At 42.8% G+C, this 17,390-nt stretch overlaps 2 protein-coding genes across 2 annotated transcripts; one reads left to right on the forward strand and one right to left on the reverse strand.

Moving 5' to 3' along the window:
* Positions 1–224: 224 nt before the first annotated feature.
* On the forward strand, positions 225–2,292 carry LOC129106169 (serine protease 23-like; the record flags this gene model as incomplete). The annotated part of the gene is made up of 1 exon (XM_054617518.1): positions 225–2,292. A coding segment is annotated over one exon (1,218 nt), but the record flags the coding sequence as incomplete, so codon positions are not given.
* A 95-nt stretch (positions 2,293–2,387) lies between these two features.
* Positions 2,388–17,318, reverse strand: tmem39a (transmembrane protein 39A). Its single transcript, XM_054611926.1, is given in 10 exon segments — positions 2,388–5,559; positions 6,543–6,663; positions 6,766–6,953; positions 7,098–7,455; positions 8,118–8,272; positions 8,391–8,474; positions 8,975–9,168; positions 9,171–9,196; positions 11,471–11,684; positions 16,970–17,318. Coding segments are annotated over 9 exon segments (1,479 nt in total). The 5' UTR covers positions 11,584–11,684; positions 16,970–17,318; the 3' UTR covers positions 2,388–5,319.
* Between the last annotated feature and the right edge of the window lie 72 nt (positions 17,319–17,390).

A 17,390-nucleotide genomic window follows, 5' to 3' on the forward strand; every position in this document is an offset into this window, starting at 1 on the left:
TTCCAGAGCAGATATAAAAAATAAAAAAAAAACAGTGTAAATCCGCCTCCTCAACTCCCATGGTTGTAATTATAAATCCATGATGTAGGGTTTAGGAATGAGAACGTTTTTTCATGCAGACTGTAAGAGGGGCCCAGACATCACGTTTCACAGCATCACTTGATTCCTACAGAAATGTTTAGAGTCTGTCAGTGAACGGGTCTTTAGTACAGAAGTTCCCCTGATCGCTCCACCTGTCCGTCCACAGGTTCACCTCCCTCCTATTTCTTCTCTTCCTTGCCCCCGTTTTCTCCTCCTCCTCCACCTCCTCCTCCCGCCCCCAGTGGGTTCTCCAGCGTGTCCCCGTGGTCCTTGCACAGCAGACGGAGGCTCGGTCGGCCCCTCACTTCCTGTCTCCGGCCCGCTTGGATGTCAGCTCCCCCTGTGACCCAGAATGCCACAAGAGGGCCCCTCGGCCGAGCTACTGGGACCTGCGGAATCTGCTGGCCTATGAGACACTCAACTCTGATGGTCAACTCACTGAGACCGCCGTTGGGATCTACGGTTACGACCCAAGCTCAGACACCAGTTCGGCCTACTCCGCGCGGTCGTCTGAGAAGGCCCAGCGCTCGCACGTCAGGAGGAAGCGGCAGATCTTCGGCCATGATGGGCGTTTTAGCATTGCTGGTCAGGACTTCCTGCTTAAATATCCATTTTCGGTGGCAGTCAAGCTGTCCACTGGGTGTTCTGGTACATTGGTGGGGGACCGTCATGTTCTCACAGCTGCTCATTGCGTTCATGATGGTAAAAACTATGTGAAAGGAGCCCAGAAGCTCCGGGTCGGGTTTCTCAAAACCAAGCAACGGGACTCACGGGCTTCTTCCTTTTACTCTTCCTCCAACTTCACCAACCATGTTGAAGGTGGCCCCTCTCCTTATGGCCCGCCAACCAACGACAAGATGAAATTCCAGTGGATCAGAGCCAAGCGCACCCATGTGCCCAAAGGATGGATTAAGGGGAATGCCAATGACATCGGGATGGACTATGACTACGCTTTGCTTGAGCTCAAGAAACCCCACAAGCGGCGCCACATGAAGCTCGGAGTCAGCCCCCCGGCTCAGAGGCTGCCCGGCCGACGAGTCCACTTCTCAGGATTTGACAATGACCGCCCTGGCAAGCTGGTGTACCGCTTCTGTCGGGCCGGCGAGGAGACGTCAGACCTGCTGTACCAGCACTGCGACGCTCAGCCCGGTGCCAGCGGGTCAGGAGTCTACGCCCGGATGTGGGATGGCCGGCGGCAGCGCTGGGAGCGGAAGGTGATAGGTGTGTTTTCAGGGCATCAGTGGGTGGAGCGACAAGGGGCGTCTCAGGAATTTAATGTAGCGGTGAGAATCACGCCTCTCAAATACGCTCAGATCTGCTACTGGATTAAAGGAAACTTTGTTGACTGCCGGGAGGGGTGAGGGGTCTAGCTGCGAAACCATAGGCCCACTGCTTCTTTATACAAACAACTGGAAGATTTGGGGCTGCATGAATCCACACTTTTCCACCCACATCATTTGTAGCACTGACATAACATCATTATGAATTCATTTTGTTTCTTGCCCCCCCTACACTCTCATACCCAAATATAAGAAACTGTATCCTACTACAATAAGTAATGTAAATACAGACCTGACAGACACAATGCTAAAATATGAAAAAGTTAAATAGTTTTGTGTTAACTGGGGAAACATTTAGGTCATGTGGTTTTGCAGAAGAGAAGCAGGTTTATCCGTGTCTTGGAACATTTATCTGGATAACAAAGTCATGTGGGATACGCTTGGATCTGGAACATGGCCCGCAGAAAGAGCAGGACTAAGGAAAACTGTTTCACTATGTATTCTAGTCTTGTGCTAATACTAAAGAGTTCACTGTTAAAACTCTTGAAGTTTTTCTACTGAAAATGTTTTTTTTCTTGTGGATGAATGTACAAGTCCGTTACCAAAGGTAGCTAACAAGTTTCACTCCAAAATATCATGTAACTCCTCTCAGCGGACACACTAGTTATCTACACGGTGTACTCTGTCAGCTGGGAAGAAGGTTAACTTGTTACACAGAATGATGATTAAATGACTGCAGATGTCATGGCTGCAGGTTACTAGTATGTGTACTTTAATGCTTAGCGCCATCTGGTGGCAAAGATAATACATTGCAGGTGTCCAAGATTATGCAACGCAGACCTTCATAAGCACTTTTTAAAAAACATTTGTGAAAGCACAGAAACAGAAGACTGTGGTGAATTTAATGAAATATATACTTTGAAATAAGCAACTGTGTCACAGATTTCTTCTCCAGTCTGTTCAAACAACATATACTTAACACGACACAAACACTGTTTAAATACCATTTGTTTTATTTCGGATGTCCAAAGGCATTTTTATAAATGCTGTGGGGAAACTGCGCAGTGTAAAAAGCTGAAATATGAGGACCAGCTCCAAAGACTTCTCCAGCAGTGACACATTCAACGACAAGTTAAACCAAGAGTCTGCATCCTGGGATATGGCACATGGAAAACAAACTCTGCAACCCCAAATCGACCCAACAGACATTGATCGACATCATCGGAATCAGTCTTACTAATTAGGGCAATGTTGTCAAGAGGTGAACCTTAAATCTTTTCAAATCTCATTCCACTTTATCAGCTGTGATCATATGTGTTTCATCACAACAAAAGAAGGAAAATTGAATGCCCCACTTGAGCAAAGACATTCAAGTAAGAACTGACATAGAAGCAGGATTTATGTGTCATTGAGATAAGGGCGAGGTTAAAGGTGACATAACTGTTCACCCCTAAGAAAAAATATGTGATGGTACTCAATCAGAGGCTACTAACCTCAAAAACATGTCATTTCAGGTCAACAGCAACATTCAGTCGAAAAAATGTCCTACATTCAAGTGGAAAATGACCAGAAACAAAACAGAAGCAAAAGAGAGCTGATTTAAGGGCCGTTGAAGCAGAATAATGGACATGTGTATGGCATTTATGTGTAATCAAGGGATTGCTCACACTTCTTCTAAAGAACTGAGCAGCACCGGTGATCCAGATGTGCACACGCTGGCTCATCTCAAAAGGTGTTTTCCTCCACCTCATCACTCAACCTGAAACTTGACTGAAGCGGCTAATTCATGACTGCACAGGAAATATCGATCTTTTTTTTCTCCCGTTAATCACCATCTTAATACTGAACAGTCAACCGACCCCAATCTTAAATACTGCTCCAAGTAATACACCGACTTCAGGCTAGAGCCGGTAAGAGGAGAGGAGGCTCGTAAGGAGGAACCCACTTGAGAGTAAAAGGATTTTAGCCAGGTGTAACTTAACAAGGCAACAACATGCAAGGCAACCTATTTGTAACACCATTCTGGTAACTGAGAATACATGAATTGGTAATGAAGAGACACATAGTCTTCACCCTCCAGCCTTTGATTATGTATACATCACCGATGGAAATGTGACTAATAAACATCCTCTGCTGTCTAATCCAATTGAGAGCGGCATGACAATATGACGTATTTGCAGTAGGAGAAGGGTTAGGTCCCTGGATGTACCAAAGGAAATCTTTATTATTAGCCACAAATGTTCTGTAATCTACATCCAATCCACTAAGAGATGGACCTGATGTGGTATGGTCCTCAATACCATTATGGTTTGGGCCTTCAGGCACCAAAAATATTGTAAAAAATTGACAGGATCACCTTGAAGAACACAAATGAGGCATACGCTATGTCATAGCAAGTCAGAGTGTTGTCAGGCATCAGTGTGTTGACTTTAATCATCACCAGGTTACAGCAGCAGCCCTTCAAACTTCACGTAGGGCTGTATGACAAGATAAAAACAGCCAGGGTCAAGCTGTTGGTTTTTCTTTACATTTTTGATTGTGCTTTGAGTTTAAAGATGCCCATAGTACCTCAGCCCCCTCTCCCTTGTTGAGACCCCGGTGTAAGTTTGTAAAGACTGCTGTTGTAACTGCCATTCAGATAGCCAATGATGTGAAATAAGCAGATGCTGATAGTGATGGTAACAAAAGTGAATGAGGAAGAATGCAACATCCTCTGCAGAGGCAGTGGAGAAGAGTAGCTCAAGTGTTTTTCCTCCAAACAGATCTCAAGTCAGTTTGTAGGAAATGTTTACTCCACTTGGCGGTAAAAAAAAAAAAATCCACACTGAGACTATGTTGCAACCAAAAGTTTGACAATTTGAAGGGAAAAGCTATACCACTCTCTTATATGCACATTATATATGAAGCTACTGCAGGCAGCTGGTTAGCTTAGCTTAGCATAGAGACTGGAAACGGGGGAAAACAGCTAGCCCGGCTCTATCTAACAGTAACAAACAAGTTATACTGCTTGTGTTTTCATTCAAACAAAAATCAACATTTGTGAAAACAACAATTTGCTGTTTTGAAAGGGGGGGGTTATAAGCCAGACATTTTCTTGGCCGGCCATGTAATTTACCTGGAGTCTCTGTGGTTGCCTGGCAACTGCTCAGCGTCAAGAAATAGCCTGGCACACCTTTAAAACCAACAAACGTTGTTTTCACACTTCAATCTTTATTCTAATTAAACAAACAAGACATAACGTGCTAATCTTTGAGTTTTAGAGATGCCGGAAGGCAGATTTTTTTTATCATTTGACAGAGCAAAGATAGACGTTTCCTCGTTTCTAATCTCTGTGCTGACATTAAGCTAACCCTTGACTGCTGTGGCCTCATATTTGATGGACACACTCTCCACCTGAGAGCAAATAAGCGTATTTGCCAAAATGTTTAACTTTAAAGTCACCAATGAAGACATGCTGAAGCTGCTGAGAGCAGTGACGGTGATGGCGTCCTGCTACCCCAAAGAGCTGCATCAGTTTTTACTGGTTCTAGATTAAAGCCTCGGGGTTGAAGCAGAACAGCCCATTTAGGATTCAGGATCTCAGGCACAACCTTTTCCGCTGTTCTCGTCTGTTTTGACTGACAGGCCAAGTCCTCTCTGTGATTGGCCACCTGCACTTAAAATATCTTTGGTGAGAGTCACCTCCTGGCATTCCCTGACTTCCCTGTCGCCTAGCAACAACATAACACAACATGCTAATGTCGTCAGTGTGGTAATGCCCGGCGTTACTCGAAATAGTATACAAAATAAAAATATTCTTTAAATAGGTATATATAAACATTGCATTAAAAATAGAACCGTATCAAAACACGATTGTGAGTTTACAGTCTGTCCCGTGGCCTCCAAGCGGGAGTGCTAGTCCACCCTTTAGCAGACCTCCATCCAGAGTTCATAGGTGAGGTCTCGCTGTGCAGAGCCGTTACTGCGACTTGAGCCCCAGACTGCTGGAGGACAGAGGGTAGGAGTAGGCTTTGCCCAGCACAATACGGTCTCGGAGCAGTTTAAAAAGCACATAGTAGTTGCAGAAGAGAATAAGGCCCAGAGACAAAGTGTGGTTCCAGCGCTCGGAGCGCAGCAGAGAGTATAACTGGTACAAAACCACGCTGGACTCGATCCAGATCAGCAGGTTTAGGATCCGCAATGGTTTGTGGAACAGGAACTGGAAGACCAACAGACAGGAGGAAAAGATTAGAGAATAAATGAAAGAGCATATAGAAGTTCAAAGATGAAAATATTTAATATGCAGGGGGTTGACAAAATAAAATGAGCACTTGTGCAATATAATACAATACAGAGTTTACAGGCTGCCCTGTAACCTGTCTGTGTGAATCATTGTGGATATTTCCAGTCAAAAAGCGTCTAACTGATGCAGATAACAGGTAAAAAAATGATCAAACGATCTTTAACATCGTTATTGACCCCCCCAGTGCTGCCTGCTCTCCGTCTGTCTTGTTTGTTTTTCCTCACACAATCCCCCCTGAATATGAACGATTCGGTCATTTGCGTTTATGTTTCACGATTTGTAAAAACACAAATTATTTCGTCTTTTTCACTATGAAAATATGCTTTAAAAATGACCACCCTGTCACCTGTTTTTACTTTTGAAGATACTTGTATTTATAATCAAGGTCTCAACCACAGCAGAGACTACGTTTCCAATAATAGAAAGTATTTGCGTTTATTTTTCACGATTTGTAAAAACACAAATTATTTCGTCTTTTTCACTATGAAAATATGCTTTAAAATATGACCACCCTGTCACCTGGTGAGCTGAATAGCATCTTATCGCGTAACCAAGCTACTAGATGATCCAAGGTTCCCCAAAGCTGGATTTATACTTCATCAGAAATTTGTGGGAGAAACCACAATGAAGCCCAAGCTGACCAACCACTTGTAGTACCTCCGCCCTTAAGGCAGATGTATAAATCAGCTTAACACATTAATAATGTGGCAGTGTTAAAAAGTATCATTTCTGCTGAAGTTAGCGAGGATGGTCTCTATTTTTCAGGTGAGTGGGTGCATTTTATGCTTTCATAGGTTGCCACAGCTGTGTGTTGTTGTATTGTACCGTAAAGGTGTCCATATTATTTTGTCCGCCCTCATTTCAGGGAATGATTCACAGGTTACAGTACTTATACTCACATAAAACCTTGCATGGGAAACATCAGAGGGCAGAGCGACATTATAAGGTCCGACCGCCTTATACAGAGATCGACTGTGTCGTACCAACACCCCCTGAGGCCAAATGGTACTTTCTGACCACCTGCAACACAAATCAACACCACAGTCCAAACCATTAGCGGAGTCATTTTAAACCGTGGGTGTGTGAGATTTTGTACGACTGTGTGCACATAGCGCCACTCACACATGCTGAGGTGCGTTGCTGTACGAGCCGTGCTCCAGTTTCTGCCAGCGGCCCAGGTGAGCTGCGGAGCGGTGAAGCAGGTCGCAGTAGCTCGGGGGCAGCAGCTGACTCATCAGCATGACAAACGCATTGATCCACACCATGATCAGATGCTCACATGACCAGCGCATGTCATAGTACTGGGTGCTCTGTGGAAGTAAAGCGAAAGCATGGGTAAACGTACCTTCAAATGAACAAGAAAACAGGCAACATGAATGGTAATGATGTGATGGAGGGTGGCATGAAAAAACAAGAATGCTCAATAAATAAAAATGGAAATGAAAGATACCAACCTTAACGAAGCAGAGAGGCAGGAAGGCTACGTAGTACGCGCTGAACAGCGAGTTGAACAGCACTTCCTTTATTCGCCGGTTGAAGTCGCTCTTCAGCTCCTCCACCTCCGCTCGAATCAACTCCGGTGTGTGAGTGTGTGTGTGTGGCGGGCAGGTGTGCCTAGGCATGTGCGGCGGACTGGAAAACTGCTCTCTAAGGTTCTCTCGCAACAAGAAGAGGAAGTCACGTGGTCGAAAGTACGGGCTCTCTGTGAGGTCGGTCTGCTGGTGGTCGGCGGGATAATCGCAGTCAGCCGGCACCGTTTGGCTTTTCCCCCCCTCCTGGTGGAAACAGCAAAGTGGGACGTACACACCAAATCTGGCACGGAGGGAGGGCGGTGAGCAAACGAGGACAAAAGAACAGAGCAGCGAGCTTTAGTTTCAAATGATGGCAGGATGAGAAGGGAGGCGCATGATGTGAAAACATTATGTAAATCCAAAATTAGACACATTAAGGGAAGTGTGCACACACATAAGAAGGACAAATCAGCAAAATGCTCATCATGAATGACTCGATAAATAGCTATGTGAATCATTTGTTTTGGTGTGGTGTCCAAAAGGAACAGTCTCATTAGTTTTATGAGTTTCTTTTTTTTTTTTTTTTTTATATACTGATAAGTTAAGTTTTTTTTTTTCCACCACAACAGCAATGTAATGTTTGTGCATAAAAGCAATGGTTTGATAGAATTCAGTCCTTGACCTCTCTGGCACTTACACAGAATCAAAACTGAATAAATCAAACTTAAAAAAAGGTGATAGTAATTTCTTTCAGAGCTGGATGCCACGGTATATAGAAAAGCGTTATTAAATATTACACATGGTCGGCCTTTTGCCCCGCCTTCAAGTGAGGCCATTCAGGACACTTATTAGAAAAAAAAGAAGGTATAAACACTTTTGCTTTGAGTTGTGGTCGGAAGACAACTTTTACAAGCACTTCCTGGTCTTTAGAGGGTGGGGGTTGGGGGGGGTTTAAAGACTCACGGGTATCCCAGGAAGAGGAGGTTGAGCACCGAGTGGTTCTTGCAGAGGTTGACCAGCGTCCAGCAGAGCACCCAGCCGCACATGGTCAGCAGGCTGAGCCGAGCTGCGATCAGAACCACATAGCGGAGCAGTGATCCGCCGCTGCTCTGAGACACCTGGACGAGGCAGAATCACTCAGTTACCAGGGAGACATCAGTGAGGTTTGATTCCCACAGGGGTTATGTGCACTGAAAAGTGATCGCTGATAGTTTGTGCAGGTAAACTATTGTTTACCTCTGATACAATAGTCCAAACGAGCCTCCTGGCCAACATGACTGTGATGAAGATAGCCAGGTGGTAGTCCATTAGATGAAAGTTCTGCTCAAATAGAGAAGAAAAATAAGCAATGGTTATTTTTCCATTGAGAGATGATTTTATTTTATTTTTATTCTACATGATAAATTAGACCTGAGCATGCACTATAAAATCTGTTATGAGTTCTTAATAAACAGCAATCAGTGTTGGTGTATGCAGAACAAAAACAAAAAGCAGAGCAAAAAAACTGACACTTGACGTGTCAGGTTTTTACTTTTGAAGATACTTGTATTTATAATCAAGGTCTCAACCACAGCAGAGACTACGTTTCCAATAATAGAAAGTAAAAAGAAGGAAAAAAAACTGACAACAAATAGTCGAGCTACAGTGTGTTTATACAAAAGATTCCACTTTCACTCAACAAATTCATATTTTCTAAATTACAAAAACAAAAAAAGATATGCCCTGTTTTTGTAACAACGTTGAGGGTTATTGTGGGTGTAAAGTTGCCTGGGACACGCACACACTTGTGTGTGTGTGTGTGTGTGTGTGTGTGTGCTTACAAGCGAGGTAGAGGCAGCGGGGTGACTGTATGGGTACCACCACACCGTCCTGTAGATGTTCATGTACTGGACAAACAAGGCCACCAGCAAATAAAGGAAGAGCAGGAACTCAAACAGCAGGCCGCTGTCCAACGGCAGCTCGGGGATCCTCGAGTGACGGACCGGCTCCGGAGTAATGAGGGCCGAAAGAGGGGCGCGGACAGACCGACCACGTTACTGCTCCTGTGAGACGACACACACACACACACACACACACACACACACACACACACACACACACACACACACACACACACACACACACACACACACACACACACACACACACACACACACACACACACACACACACACACACACACACACACACAAACAAACACAAACACAAACACAAACATGAATACATACGCTCATAGAAAATAAATGTTAGCTGAAGCTCTAAAGAGGATACCATCGAAGTACTTAGAGATTATTATGATATAGATTGTGTTTGTCTTCATTTGCACAAAATGCATTTGTGTGCTGTCTTACAGTGGGTACGGAAAGTATTCAGACCCCATTTTTCACTCTTTGTTTCATTGCAGCCATTTGCTAAAATCGGAAAAGTTAATTTTTTTTCGCATTAATGTACTCTCAGCAACCCATCTTGACAGAAAAAAACAGAAATGTAGAAATTTTTGCAAATTTATTAAAAAAGAAAAACTGAAATATCACATGGTCATAAGTATTCAGACCCTTTGCTGTGACACTCATAATTAACTCACATGCTGTCCATTTCTTCTGATCCTCCTTGAGATGGTTCTACTCCTTCATTGGAGTCCAGCTGTGTTTAATTAAACTGATTGGACTTGATTAGGAAAGGCACACACCTGTCTATATAAGACCTTACAGCGCATGTCAGAACAAATGAGAATCATGAGGTCGAAGGAACTGCCCAAGGAGCTCAGAGACAGAATTGTGGCAAGGCACAGATCTGGCCAAGGTTACAAAAGAATTTCTGCAGCACTCAAGGTTCCTAAGAGCACAGTGGCCTCCATAATCCTTAAATGGAAGAAGTATGGGATGACCAGAACTCTTCCTAGACCTGGCCGTCCAGCCAAACTGAGCAATCGTGGGAGAAGAGCCTTGGTGAGAGAGGTAAAGAAGAACCCAAAGATCACTGTGGCTGAGCTCCAGAGATGCAGTAGGGAGATGGGAGAAAGTTCCACAAAGTCAACTATCACTGCAGCCCTCCACCAGTCGGGGCTTTATGGCAGAGTGGCCCGACGGAAGCCTCTCCTCAGTGCAAGACATATGAAAGCCCGCATAGAGTTTGCCAAAAAACACATGGAGGACTCCCAAACTATGAGAAATAAGATTCTCTGGTCTGATGAGACCAAGATTGAACTTTTGGCATTAATTCTAAGCGGTATGTGTGGAGAAAACCAGGCACTGCTCATCACCTGCCCAATACAATCCCAACAGTGAAACATGGTGGTGGCAGCATCATGCTATGGGGGTGTTTTTCAGCTGCAGGGACAGGACGACTGGTTGCAATTGAAGGAAAGATGAATGCGGCCAAGTACAGAGATATCCTGGAAGAAAACCTCCTCCAGAGTGCTCAGGACCTCAGACTGGGCCGAAGGTTCACCTTCCAACAAGACAATGACCCGAAGCACACAGCTAAAATAACAAAGGAGTGGCTTCGGAACAAGTCTGTGACCATTCTTGACTGGCCCAGCCAGAGCCCTGACCTAAACCCAATTGAGCATCTCTGGAGAGACCTGAAAATGGCTGTCCACCAACGTTCACCATCCAACCTGACAGAACTGGAGAGGATCTGCAAGGAAGAATGGCAGAGGATCCCCAAATCCAGGTGTGAGAAACTTGTTGCATCATTCCCAAGAAGACTCATGGCTGTACTAGCTCAAAAGGGTGCTTCTACTCAATACTGAGCAAAGGGTCTGAATACTTATGACCATGTGATATTTCAGTTTTTCTTTTTTAATAAATTTGCAAAAATTTCTACATTTCTGGTTTTTTCTGTCAAGATGGGTTGCTGAGTGTACATTAATGCGAAAAAAAAATGAACTTTTTCGATTTTAGCAAATGGCTGCAATGAAACAAAGGGTGAAAAATTTAAAGGGGTCTGAATACTTTCCGTACCCACTGTATGTGGTGTAAATAAACATTTAAACAGATCTGAAATAATGAGTGGCCACTGATTGCTCAAGTCAATTGTCTGATCGAAATGATTATTTTTGTTCAACTTTAAAAAGGCACATGAACGATGAATGACCGCTGACGCATGTCTGTCTGTATAGTTTGAGAAACAATTTTCATCTACTTGGTCAACAAAGAGCAGTGAAGCCTTACAGGAAAAACATTTGATTTCAGTATAAAGGGTGTCAAATATATTTACAAACAAACAATGTGAAGATTATTTCAAGCCAGAGGGATAAAACCCACATGAGGCTTTCACAACAGACAGCAGCGTGAGAGTGTTTGTGCGTTCACCTGTTCCTGAGGCCTGTGCCATTGCCGAGGTTGCCTCCAACCAGAGTCTGCAGGGACGGCAGAGCAGAGCGACTTAGCTGCTGTCTGCTGGGACCCCTGCGACCCCCTGGCATGGTCGCCAGTTACCGTGGCAACCACGGACGCCGCCCACCAACCAACAGCCGTCGGGAGTCCTCGCCTTCTCCTTAACGTGCCACCATGTACAGCCAGGCCACTGCAGGGGGAGAACCGAAAAAACAAGACTGAGTCAGAACAAGAAAAGTAAAACAGGTCAAACAAATACGAGACATGTAAAGAGGGAAGAAGACTTAAAACCAACAAACCTGAGGCCCTAATCAACATTTACAGCAGCCTGGAATCTGATTAAGTAGGTTTAGAGTATAAATGTGGCCCAAGGGATTTACTTCACAAAAAGTAAACAGTAATACATAGAGAGTAGTCAAGTTATTCTGGGGAGGGATGTTATCAGCGTTATAGCAGTAACATGACTGCATATCAGCATAACTGACTTGTTATCATCAGCAATCTGAGAGGGGAAATGAGCAACGTTTCAAATGTACCCCATGTGAATATTTTTGTCTTCAGAGTGTCATTAAAAACTGATTTGTTTGATTATTCAACACAAGGAGTGTTATTTTCTGTATTGGTTCATTTTTGTAAGCCAAGTACAACAAACTTAATATAGAGAAAAAAACTAAATATATTCTACCATGACAGAGCCAAACAGATCTTTAGAACTGTTGAATTAAAGGTTAAAAGAAGCATGAGAATAGATCCGTCAAAGTAAATACCACATGACCTATTACAGACGCCTGGACATGATTTAAATATTGTGTTTGTTTGCATAAGAATGTAACCAACATTTTAACCAACATAATGCCAGAATCAACAGCTTTGTTTTCCCTAACATTATAAGATTTGGGAGTTGCAAATATTTGCCAACAGATTTACATTTCATTTATAGTTTTGGTTGTGTGGAATTCTTTTTTATCTATTTAGGATTTTAATGTTTTCACATCCCAATTCCAATGTCTGAATATCTTTAAGTATTACATTTCCATTGCTCTGTTAAAAGGGTATACTTGCATTATTACGCTATGATGTTATTATTATATCAGTGGCATAAAATGGTCTTAAAATGACAATTAATAACTTATATTTATTGCAATTATCCTGACAGGCCTACATGAGAATCATACAAACACATTCTAGTTTATTCATTCACGGAGATTTAAAGATGTCAATATTGTAGCATCTGTTAGTTTGGCACTGCTCTGATCAGCCTTTATTTGAAAAAAAATTGCATCGTAATCATAACATAAACTGTGTTTGTGTGATACATTTCTGCCCCTCACAAAACCTGCCAGGGTTTTCCCCAGGAAGTGCTGAGCAGAAGCAGTGAGTGAGCCACTCATACCCTGACGTTTCTCTTTCATGATCAGTTTAGATAGTAGATGATAGCCTAAAAACTACAGATACACTTATTAAATATGTGACATTTGTTGTGTGGATATATTATTTCTTGCTTTTATTGGATATTTGACAATGAAAAAAAGACAGACAGGAAACGAGGGGAGGAAGAGGGGGGCACACGTAACCAGAACTTATTTGAGTTTTGAGTTGTTGGTCTGAAAAAAACAGGTTTTTCTTGAATTGTTTTTATTATGATGCCAAATGAATAGTCAGAGCGTGTGGTTTGTGGTGCTGTTGAACTGTTTTGCATTTTACAGAGAAATGTTTCACACTAATCTCACGGTTATAAATGGGGGTGGACAAAATATTAGACAAGTCTATCAGTATAATGCAATACAGCTCCATCACAAACTACAGCCTCTAAAGTTGAATCCGTTTCCACATGAGGTAATGAAGGTACGGTTACCTGTAGGACTGTTTACTGCATTACTTTTAGCTGAGTGTACTTAGTACACTGGAATATGACTGCATGCAAACTGACTCAGAGTAGTTAACTGAGAGTACTTAGCTTTTCCTCAGAGGTTTCACTTCACAAAAACGCTACCAGATCAGAGATCCATCTAAAATGGCCTGCTAGAGGCATCACACAGCCGTCAACAAAACTACAACTAACCAGAGTAATGGACCTGTTGATACGCAGTCTGCCTGCTGAAGATTACGTTGGGAAAAGATCTCCAATGACAAATTTAAAGGGTAAGGCTACATCCACACTACTACGTTTCCATTTTAAAATGCATATCTTTTGCTATGTTTACACCTAGCGTCCACACTACTCGAGAGTTTTAACAATCCAGAAACGGAGAGGTTTAGAAACGCAACTGAAGCTAGGTGAGTTTGAAAACTCCAAGGTTACCACCTAGTGTGGACAGGCGGAAACGCAGACCGATGATGTAGACGCACGCGTTGCTACTTTATTGGGTCTTAACAGTCCCAGATTACAGGCGTTGTTGATCTTGTTGTCTTAACTAGCAGCTGTGGTGCAGTTGAATTCTTTATTTTACAATGCTACTACTGCAGAAATGTGGAAGACGCAAGCCGTTATTGGAGCGATTAGCGAGCAGCGTGTCCATCAGGGTTATCAGCCCTACAGAGCGGACGTTTGAAGTCAAGGTTTGCAGCTGTAAGATACTGAAACTGACACCCTGTCAGCCAAAACACTACCTGAGGAAGATTTCCGAACCCTCTCAGCTCCCAGACTACAAGAATAAATGTACCAGCGTTTGTATAATTCATAAACGATGATATTAATAGGCCTTTTTCCCAGCTCATATTTTAACTCATTATAACAGGAAATGCACAGGTGTGACTAATTTTATTAACGATGGCTCGTAGTGATTCACAACCACCTGAGCCCGACCTGCAGAGCAGTAACTTTGATGTGTGTTTTAAAGAGAGAAAGACGGAGAGAGGGGGGACTGTGCAATCAGTGTTCCTGTAAGTCATTAATAACTTACTTGGAACGCTGCTTTGACACTTCTTGAACTGCCCGCCCATACCTGTGGCATTTTTGAGTAAGCTCAGCCAACCTGCACATCACTAATGGCTTGTCTCCTTTTCAGGTATGCCAGTGAGCCAGCAGGAACAATACATTTTGACACATCGAAATGGAATGCAGCCATTAGTTATGTTTTTATTGATACACCTGGACTTTTCCTGCTACGACAGTGAAACCAGTTGTCGTAAAATACACCAAATAAGCTCTCACTTTGTGTCGCTCTCCCAAACATTGTCATACTCATAGACGTGTAAAAACTAATAGTCTGGATGTGGAATTCTATGAATAATTTATTGCAATGTTGCCGTGCTTTGTTTTCTTCTCTTGGCACTTTTGCATCAATGAGTTGGTTTTTAGTCCAAAAGTTTACACAGTTATAGTTTTATGTCAATGCACTATGAAGTCCTACAAAACAGCTGCTTTGTTGTTTTGGTTAAGTATATTAGGCTGTTTCAGTGTTCAAAATAAGAAAACGTAAAAAAGGGTCTAGGACCTTGTTAATGGGAGCAGTTGGTCTGAAGAGAACTGCTTAGTTTAAATTTTCATTTACATTTTTTCATTTAATTTTTTCAAAAAAATCCCTCTTTCCTCTATCTATGATGGGAATTGACTTTTTTACTATAGAAATTCCATGGCATTCATTCAGTAGAGGATTTGTATGTAAACAACATTTTTGCATAATTTCATCAGCTCCAGGAAAAGTACAAGTTACCTACATCCAATTTCTTCAGGTACCCAAAAGTAAGTAAGTAATTACATCAAACAACACTTGCTCGACTTTACCAACTCAGAACCGAATAAACTAGACATTTGCTTTAAGTCCCTTTCCGCTCTAAAAAGATGATAGCTTTCTTTTATGATAAACTGCTAAGCCTGAACTCTCCCTCAACAGAACTCATGAAACAAGTAGATGATAGTCTACATTATATACATACATGCTCTAGAAACGCCATACAATGCTTAATTAGCGGCATAGGCTGCATTATTAAAAAGTTTAAATCCACAGCATTTTCTCTGAGGTATCGTCACAGTGTGATCAGTGTAATTATGCAGAGGGAACCTTGTTACATAGTTTGGATCGGCTGTCCAAAACTGACCAACTACTGGAAGGACATAAGCATCTTTTCCAAAGTCTGGATCCTCATGACCACAAACTGATTATCCTTGATACAGCACATTAATGAAGCCTCAAAGACAAGTTATAGCTGTGAAAGAAGTTTTACTCCAGCACTCGAAAACACCCAAAACACCTTCAGAATGTCACTGGCTTGATGATTTGATTACTACTCTCCACTTTGAGACAATCTTGTGCGTGACTAAAACTACATGATGGAAACCCCCCCACCCCACCACCACCACCTCTTGATCAGCCAGTGATAATCTCCCAAGACCAAACACAAACCAGAGCCAGATAACATCCAACCTCCGCCTGCGTCAACATTTCCTTCATGCTCATATGAAACATGATGGCGAGGATAACGGCGTGCTCTGTGGCCAGTGCGTAGCTCCAATATAAAACATGAATCTTCAACAGGAAGCAGCCGTTAACACACAAACACGTATCACAAGGGACCAAAATTACAGTTGTGTGTCAAAATTGAAAACAGGAACTATGAACTAGAGAAATTAACTTCAGTGGAGGGATTGCAGGATGGTATTTTGTGGAAGTACAACACTTTCTAGTTTTCCCCGAAACACAAGTTGTTTATAAAGTGTTGAAAAACAGTTCTGGATTGTGACCAAGTACATTTACTCGACTACTGCACTTGGGTATAAATGTGAGGTACTTGTGCTTAACTTGAGTATTTACAGCATATGCTACTTTACTCCTCCACTTTACTACATCTCAGAGACAAATATTGCACTTCTGTATTTCTCCTACTTCTTACACTGAATAAATTATATATAAAAAAATACTTTTGGGTCAGCTGTAAAAAAAAAAAAAAAGGCCTTTTTTTTGTCAGCGCATGAAAACATGACTTTTTTTTAGAGATACGTGGCTGTCATAGGACGAACATAATTATATTATAGAATAAAAAAAACAGTTAGGGGTGATTAAACTACCCAATAGTATTAACATTAGTTAGACTTTGCATTGCGGATATTTGAATACGCAGCAGTAAAGTGCAACACACCTTAATATGCCACAGTAATATTAAAATACAAGTACTGTTTTGAATGCAGGACTTGTACTTGTAGGAGTACTTTCACTATTTGTACTAACAATGATCTGAATAACTTCTTTCACCACAGTTAAAAAGCGGGAGAAATGTTGTTTTTTTTATTAAAATGAAGCAATATTGAGCCGAAAGCCTGGACTTTTTCCTTCGGGGGGGAACAATTCATTAGTAAGTGTTGCTGTTTTATCAGAGACCTGCTAAGACATGCACCACAGCAGGCAGCAGCAGCGTTGTCATTTCTGTCCACGGCGGAAACTTGTGAACGCACTTTAACAACCAGCTTACAAACACATGTAAAGCTGCGTGTTTTGTGTTTTTATCCTGGTCTCCGCAGAGAGCCTCGCTACTCACACAACACACGGCGGGGTGCAGTGGACGAGGATGCATCAGTCAGTCAGTTGTGTGGCGTCCAGCCCGACGGGTCCAGACAGCACCGAGCATTTTCTCCTGTAGCCGTCCAGCTGCAACAAACCCCGGCTGCACGGCCGGGTCGACGACGGGCTGCGGCGGTGCTGGACGGTGTCGCTTTTCTCTCTCTCCGGGGTTGAACACAGAAGAAAACACGGCTTTAAAAGTTAGCCGCGGGCTTCAGGAGCAACAGTGTAAACGCTTTGCACAGAGACCGACGTGGCAAACCCGCACCTCCTCTGTCTGCGACGTCATCAGCGGGCGACGCGACTGCACAGTCGCAGTTCGACAGGAGCTGTTCTGGAGTCAGTGCTTTGAGTGTGTTTGATTATTAATGACTTTCATCTATGTACAGTACCAGTCA

This window comes from Anoplopoma fimbria, chromosome 2, assembly GCF_027596085.1.
Source record: "Anoplopoma fimbria isolate UVic2021 breed Golden Eagle Sablefish chromosome 2, Afim_UVic_2022, whole genome shotgun sequence".
In the NCBI taxonomy this organism is placed as follows: Eukaryota; Metazoa; Chordata; class Actinopteri; order Perciformes; family Anoplopomatidae; genus Anoplopoma; species Anoplopoma fimbria.